The sequence below is a fragment of the Gekko japonicus genome, unplaced genomic scaffold (genome assembly GCF_001447785.1).
Source record: "Gekko japonicus isolate JY-2015 unplaced genomic scaffold, Gekko_japonicus_V1.1 scaffold433, whole genome shotgun sequence".
In the NCBI taxonomy this organism is placed as follows: Eukaryota; Metazoa; Chordata; class Lepidosauria; order Squamata; family Gekkonidae; genus Gekko; species Gekko japonicus.
Genome location: NW_015160222.1, coordinates 1,058,637 through 1,066,420, shown reverse-complemented (window position 1 = coordinate 1,066,420; position 7,784 = coordinate 1,058,637). Strand labels below are relative to the sequence as shown.

Genomic DNA, 7,784 nt, shown 5'->3' with positions numbered 1-7,784 from the left:
CGCCGCCTCCGCCGGCAGCCCCGCGCCCCAGGCGGCGCCCAACGGGGCGGCCGGCCTGCAGTTCGCCTGCGCCCGCCAGCCGCCCGAGCTGGCCATGATGCACTGCTCCTACTGGGACCACGACAGCAAGCACGGCGCCCTCCACGCCCGCATAGACCTCTGAGGAGCCGGCCCGCGGACTGCCCTGCCGCCGCCGCCGATGGCCTCTCCCGCTCACCCGCCGGGCGGCAAAGCGGCTGTCCGTGCCAAAAACGGACAGAGAGAAACCCTGGCCAGATCGCTCTCTCTGTCTCTATACAAGTACTAGATGGCTAAAACTCTGCTCCAGGGGTGCCTGAAGGCAGCGTAAGTGCGGAGAACTTTTCCTCATCCTCCCCCCTTTCACCTTTTCCTGTAGCAACTTCGCTTTTCTGGTTGTAGACAGCGCAGACATTTCGGTTGGCATCAGGCAAAACGCACGCACAGAACCTAGATCCCTGATCGTTTCTTGACATGAATGCCGAAGTCAAGGTGGCGGCGGGGTTTGCTTTTTACCTGACGTGCTTAAGGCCCGGATTCCGGCGGCCTCATGCATTTCACACGCATTCTTCTTTCCATTCTGTGAATGTAAGAGGAGGAGACGAGGAGTCTCACAAGAATTGGAGGGAAAACTCCAGTTCTGTAAGAACCGGATGATCAGCTTGAGTAAGGGATGTATCTCGAGTGCTGTGCAGTGCAGTCCCGATCATATTTCTTCAGAAGTAAGTCCTTTGGAGTTCAGCTGAGCTTACTCCCTAGCAAGTGTGCTTGGGACTGCTGCCTTGGTTTCTTAGATCACTCGTATTGATTAGTCACGTTTATATCTGTACCGATGGCTGTTGATACAGAGGTAAACAGGACGGGTCAGTACTGTGATCCGAAGTCTGGACTACCGAAAGTACCGCAATGAAGGGGACCAATCCTGAAAAGCCCAGAAATGTTTGCTTTGAACGAAGTCCCATTAAAAATTGCCCGCCAAATCAAGACATTTGGTCGGATTGTCCAGTATTAAGGTCCGCTTGAGTTCAAGAGGGTTTAAGCAAGCAAGCCTGAGCACTTTGACAACCACTGACATGTCTCAGCCAGGATTGCATCTAATATCTTGAACACAACACACCAAGTGAAACCAAAAGGGTAAGACTCACTCATTTCAGTGGAATTTTCTCTAAGTAATGAAGATATTTGACAGAACGATCCTAAGCAGGCCTTCTTAGAATCCTATTCAAGTCAAGGGGCTTACTCCCCACCCAAAAGTGTCCCTAGGACTGCGCAGCTAAGCACACTTTTGTGGAGACAAATTCCAAGTAACACGGGTGGAAATTCAGTTCCCACACAATGAATTTATAGGGGGACAAAGAAGGGCGGCTTCTTGTCAGTTTCATGCCCAGGCTCAGTAGAGGGGCTGCCGCCTCCGCTCCAAGGAGTTTGTGTTCAATATAAGTTTAGATCCGGGTGCGAATATTTCAAATGGAAGCGCTTGGTCTTGAAAACTTGTCTGGCTTTAGTCTCCAAGCATTGCTATAAAATATATTCTAAGAACAGTTGATGCGGAAATAAACTGAAGGGCTCTAGGCTTTTCCGGATTGTTTTCGGTCCACTGTGCGTCAGAAGACTGATTTGATTTCCTGGGAGGACATTTGCACTTCTTGTTTTTCAAAACTGCCTTTCCGTCCAAATAGTACTTAATGGGGACTGTATTAGAGCAAGAACACCCCTTTTTTAAGGTGTCCAGTAGCCATGCCGATGTTATCGTTGAAATGCCTAATACCTTTGAGATTACGTTTGGGAGCAATAGGTAAATATATGTGTGTATATATGTATTTTTTTAAGTAGAAGATGTTTTCTCAAGATAAGAGTAATTTTATACAAGTCTAAAATTATATTTGGACAAAAGGAGACGGTTTCCCGAAATTATTATTGATAGTAATAACAATGGAGACTATTATTTTTCCAAGTGCAGTATTGTAATATTATTTTTCAAAGGGTGTTAAAGATTATCTTGGTATTTTTCGACCCAGACGCTGTTGCCGCTTTTCTAAGCGTCGTCTTCTTTTTTTTTTTTAAGTTGGCGATCCCTGTGGGGAGAAATATGTTTAAAATTTGGGGAAGGGGAGAATATAGCGATTTTCTAATTTTCTGTGTAAACGGATGGTTGTTTGGGTATTGTAGCATTCTGGGACCAACTTTTCTAGACATACCTAGCACTTTTGTTGTATCTTCAAATTTTGTATAGTCTCCAATAAAATGTTTTCTCTCTTTTAATAGTGTGTTATTTTCCTTCGAGTTTCCAGTCACTGATTCAAATACAGGGGAGGGAGCAAGTTTATTTTGGACTGACTTTTCCTCCTGAAATGGCTAAAGAGCCTCGGTTTTGGCACATAAAACGGCTAGCAACAGTATTGTAGGATAGATTTTAACTGGCGTGTGTGGCATGTTTAGGTGCTGTGCCGGCTATGGCGACTTTTTAAGATGCTGAAAAGGGGCTTGGATTTTTATTTTATTTTTTTGGCCTTTCATTATTAGGTTCTCTTCTCTTCTCTTCTCTTCTCTTCTCTTCTCTTCTCTTCTCTTCTCTTCTCTTCTCTTCTCTTCTCTTCTCTTCTCTTCTCTTGGGTGGATGTTATGGATTTGTGGGTTGACGGTATTTATGCTGGAAGTGCCTCAGGTTAAAGCACCTATATTCGAAATATCGGTGGAATCAAGTCGGCGGTCAATTCCATTGAATCAGTAGGATTTATTTCCAAGTCGGTGCTTGACCACGTTTAGTAGAAAGCCAAGCCCGTTGATTTCAGTGCGGTTTACTTCTAAGCAAATGCTTAGGATTTGAGTCCAAAGCTGGCTGCCAGTCCTTTTTACTGTGAAGTCAGTTCCTTTGAACTCAAAGGGGCAGAGGAATCTGGCAAGGCTCAGGGGACCTCTCCGGAGGAGTTACTGAGCCGAGCTGGTCGGGCGGATGGCGTCCGGCCACTTGCGGGGTTATAGGAGGGGGGGAGAGAGAGGTGTGTAGAATTTTAAAATAGGGACATTACTTTCTAATAAGGCATAGATCGGGTCTAATTGGGGGAGGTTGATTTGTATCTTCTTTACGGGATGGTTGGTTTCATGTTAAAAGCTTGGCCGTGCCTGAGCCTTCTTGCAACCCGAAATTACGCGGAAGTGAATTCCAATGAGTTAACCGGGTCTTTGCGCTGGAGGAGGGCAGCCTTACTCGGAGGTGAATGCGGAGGGAAATCGGCTGGGCCCCCGGGCTAGAGCGGCCCTTCCGAGCGCTCCTGTTCAGCGGAGGTCCCCGCTTGTCTCGAATGCCTCCGAGACTTCCCCGGCTAACTCGTGTCCTTGCGGCCTGCCCCGGGATCCTACGGGCCTTTATTGGGCTTGAAGCCCCGTTGATCTCAACAGATTTTCCCCTCCAAATTATTGGCGTTTATAGACTGGAATTATTTCGAAAAGAACCAAATGGAAGCGTGGGAAATTATTAGCCTTCCTAATTTCCAATCATTGATAAGAAGGAGGACTAATTGGGCCGGACTTCGTGTGGTGGTGGGGGGACCAAAGCTCCCTCTTAGCTGTGGAGTCATGTGAGCAAAAGTTCCACCTGGCATTAAAGTTGTGAGCGGGCGATTTGGCTACCACATAAATTAGTTTGCTCTGGAGCCATCCTTCCTGAGCTTAGACAAAAGTGTGTGAGCCGGCGGCTAGAAAACTGTGAGCCAGCTCACACGAACTCAGCTTAGACGCTCCCGGAGTAGCTGGCTCATGGATCGGCTCGGGGCTGCGATCCCCTCCGATCGCTTAAGGCGAGGAGCAGCCGGGGCCCGTGGCGGTAGTTTGAGGAGGGCTCTCCTGGCCACTGTTCCCTCTAAGCTGAGTTAGTGTGAGCTAGCTCACCATTCTTTAGCCTCCGGCTCACACATTTTTGCCTTAGCTCAGGAAGGATGGCTCCAAGCAAACTAATGTATGCAGCAGCCAAATCACTTGCTCACAACTTTAATCCCAGTGGCTCACAAAGTAGAATTTTTTGCTCACAAGACTCCACAGCTTAGAGGGAACATTGCTCCTGGCCCAGCTTTTCATGAGCATGGCTTTGAAAGGGCGGGCTCCAGAGATATGATCCTATTCTGGGGACACTTCTGACAGTCTCTTCCCGACTCGGGAGGAGGTGGAGAGACAAGCGGCCGGATCCACCGCGAGCTCCCCGAGGAGCCCCCGGCCCTCCTCACGCCCGGAAAGACGGTCCCTTGCGTGGGGTCCGGCAGGCCTCCCTCTCCTGTGCCTCGACTGCCCGGTGGCTCGGGCTGATGGGAGGAAGGCACAGACGGCGGCGCGGGGGGGGGGAGGGGGGAGTAAAGCGTACAACACACAACATTGGGGGGGGGAGTTCGGCGGCCTCTGGGCCCTCAGAACAGGTGAGCTCCCAGGGCGGCCTCCTTCCGCTTGGCGCAGCTCTGCCCACACCTCCCCCTGCCAAGCGCGCTGGGCACCGTCCACCCTCTTCGCCGCGGGGCTCCCGGAGGAGAGTTTCCCCGCGGAACGCGCCCGGCTGGGAAGGGCGGCTTGGCTGCCCAGGGGGTGGGGGGCCTAGCTTGCCTACTGCGTGGCTTTGAACTCCTGATCCGAGTCTGGCAGGCCCCGATCCACAAGGCGGGCAGCTGTTTCCCGCCCCTCCTCCCCGTGGCCCTTGCGCGGCAGGCAAGCACCCCTTCGCAATGGAGGGTGAAGCCTCCCATTCGGAGGGACTGACTCCGGAGCAAATATGCACAGGGCAAATATACTCGGGAATAAACCCCACTGAGTGGCCACAGATGGGGCTTGCACGTCAGGCTGGGAAGTGCACGAAGGGATTTGTTGAGCCCCTGGAAATTCAGTCAACGAGGCGCGACTTCTGAAGATAAAACTGAAAATTGGCCAAACGTGGTCTTGATTAATTCCAGAGCAGGGGAAGGAGCCAGGTTCGTCTGCTGAAGCCCAAACAAACAACAACATGTTTTGTGGCACTTGGCAAACTGTTTTGATGTCCGCCGTCGTGGGCCCTCGGCGCTGCGGGAGGGAGGCTTCCTCTCTCGGCTTCTTTCTGCGTCTGGCACTGGACCCCGGTCCAAAAGCCTTTCGAGAAAGCTCTACTTTGATATGAGGGAACCCAAAGTCGGGCAAGTCGTTGGAAGTGGTCGGCTGCTGAGCTTGTGCGCTCTGGGGTTGAGTGGGGACATGCGCATGGAAGGACACACACAAAAGATTCAGATCCCCCCCCCCCGTCCCGGCTGTTGGGGAGAGTGTGTGACGGGCGGAGGGATCCCTTCGCAATCTGTGGAGGAGCCCCGGAGCAAGACATGTTCTGGGGCTTTGCCCCAAATTGCAGCTCCCTCTGGTTTTCTGAGCTCCGACCTGTCTTCGTGCATCTGATGATGGGAGCCCGGAGCCTCTGCGGGAATGCGTTCGGTTTGCCGGGAAGGTGCCACTGTGACTGGACTCCTGTTTTATCCAGCTGCTAGTACAGCTACCCGAATGCTTTAAGGCCAAAACACACCGACAGCGTTATTATCTGGAGCCCGCACACAGAGCAATGGGTAAGAAGTTCTGCGCACAAAATGCACCTCCTCGCTCCACGGGGTGCAGCCAATTCACAAAACCTTACTCTCCCTCGATCATGTAGTCAGTTTTTAGGGGTACAATCTCTTGGGGGGACTCCCCCCCCCAAGACCAGGGCCTTGAAAACTGCTAATCACACAGAAGCTTGCAGGCGGGAGGGGGGCATCAGACACCTGGACCCTTGGGAACTCTTTCTGAGTAGTCAGCTCCGCCCTGGAGCCTGCGCGTTTTGTCGGGGTGGGGTCCCCCCCCCCAGAAGAATTGCCCGCAATATTGTAAACTTCCTGCCTCAGCGCCTGTTGCCTTTTGCCTCCGCCGCAAGGAGGCTCGATCTTGGGCGCGCTTTGGCCTTGGTGAAGTCTACCCGCCTGCTTATGCTTAGCGAGGGGCTGCAGGACGTGGCGTTTGGTCCTTGAGGGTTAAGGGAGAAGTTCTTTCAAACGACACCGAGTTTGCTTTTTAAAAAAAAAAAAAAAACAGCCCCCCGCCTGCCAATCTCCCAGCTCCCCGCCCGCTAGATTTCTTCAGGCATCATTTAGTACGGTTTGGGGGTCCCTGCTTTCGGTGCCAGGAGGGCCCTGAAGCGAGACAAATGGCGCATTAAGATTTCTTGCGGGGAGGGCCGGGGGGGCTTATCTTAGCCGTAAATGTCTCGGGAAGCCATTGAACTTCTCCTTAAGGTCAGTGGGAGTCCGGCAGCTAGGAGGATCCCCCTGCCGCAGAGTCTGAGGGAAACTCTCAGGTGTCAGGCCCGGCCGAAATTTTTTTTCCAGCCCGCTGACTGCGCTCCGCTTTGCAAATTATCTCTTTCCCACTGGCAGAGGATATGTCTCCTCAGACTTCCATGCAGTTACAAAGGGGAGGGGGGGAGTGAGTGGGGGGGGGAGTGCGGGAACTGCTCAGGCACTTGTGCTCCTTTACAGAAGTTCCTTTAAAAAAAAAAGTAGCGCCTTTGGGAAAACTCTGCCCAAGATCCATTTAAGCACGCAGTGCGGTCAGCGGCTCCTAAAAGTGCTCAACTGCTTGGATCCTGTCATATATCGATAGATCGATGGTATTTTCTTCCCTCCCCAGACCGTGGTTTATACAATTATTTCGCAGAAACCAAGATGTTGTAGAGATGAGAAAAGCAAGACTCCTGCTCTTCTGAGGGAATTTCAGGCTGGCACGCAAACCTTCTTCAACCGAAGCCAACATGCCCTTAGCTGGAATAGAAATTAAAAAACCGGCTGCAAACAAAATTAAGCCCTCCCTGTGTTCTGTTCTCCTCTCCACGCTTATTTAAGAATAACCCAAGGTGAGACTTACTTCTGAGTAAATCTGCTTAGGAGCAGGCTGCAAGCCCCGTTGGTTTCTACAGGCGGGCTCTGCGCACATGTTTTAGGGTTTTGCCAGCGGGAATCGGTCTCGGGGAAAGCGCTGCATACGATCGAGCTGTCCTGCCTTTCAATGAAATGACAGGGTTTTAAAGTAGCTTGACCGGGCCGGATCCTTCCCTAACAAAACCATCCTATGCAGAGTTCCTCCAATCTAGCCCCCATGAAAGCAATAGGCTTAGACTGGAGGAACTTCTGCATAGGGTTGCATTGTCAATGTGTATATTTTAGCAACCAAACAGAGCTAGACTCATTAACGGAGCGAGACTCATTACCACCCCCCCGGCAGCATTTCAGGGAGACTCGCAGCCCTTCTGACCTCAACCCAGTGGCCCAGTTATGGCGCACCACAGTCCTAGGCAATCTGATGGGGCTTAACGGTGCGTGGCTTTGTCCTCGATTACAAAAGTGGAGTCGAGTGGCAACTTTAAGACCAACGAAGTTTTATTCAAGGTATAGGCTTTCGCAAGCTCACTGCATCAGACACAGTGAAACAGAATTTCCTCCACCCTTACATATAGGAAGAGGGTGGGCGGGGGGGGGCATAAGTAACTGGCGTTTATAGCTGAGATTGGATTAAGGCGGTTGTTAAGATCTGTGAAGGACAGTAAAATAGCATACAAACACAAGAGTTAACAAACAGATGGGAGACTCAGACTTGGTTCTGCTGCTCCAGACCAACACGGCTACCCATCCGAAGTTGTCCTGGATTGTTAAAGACCCGTAAACCGGAGGGGAAATGCGTGGCTCTCGTCCTAACACATCTCACTGAAAAAGAAACCCGATATGACGGTCAGAGGGACG

At 51.3% G+C, this 7,784-nt stretch overlaps 1 protein-coding gene across 1 annotated transcript in view; it reads left to right on the top strand.

Moving 5' to 3' along the window:
- Nucleotides 1-163, top strand: part of FOXL2 (forkhead box L2) — a 1,410-nt gene extending 1,247 nt beyond the window's left edge. The window contains exon 2 of the mRNA XM_015411286.1: nucleotides 2-163. Coding sequence (XP_015266772.1) covers nucleotides 2-163 — 162 coding nt within the window. The remainder of the gene's footprint in view (nucleotide 1) is intronic.
- The last annotated feature ends 7,621 nt before the right edge of the window (nucleotides 164-7,784 follow it).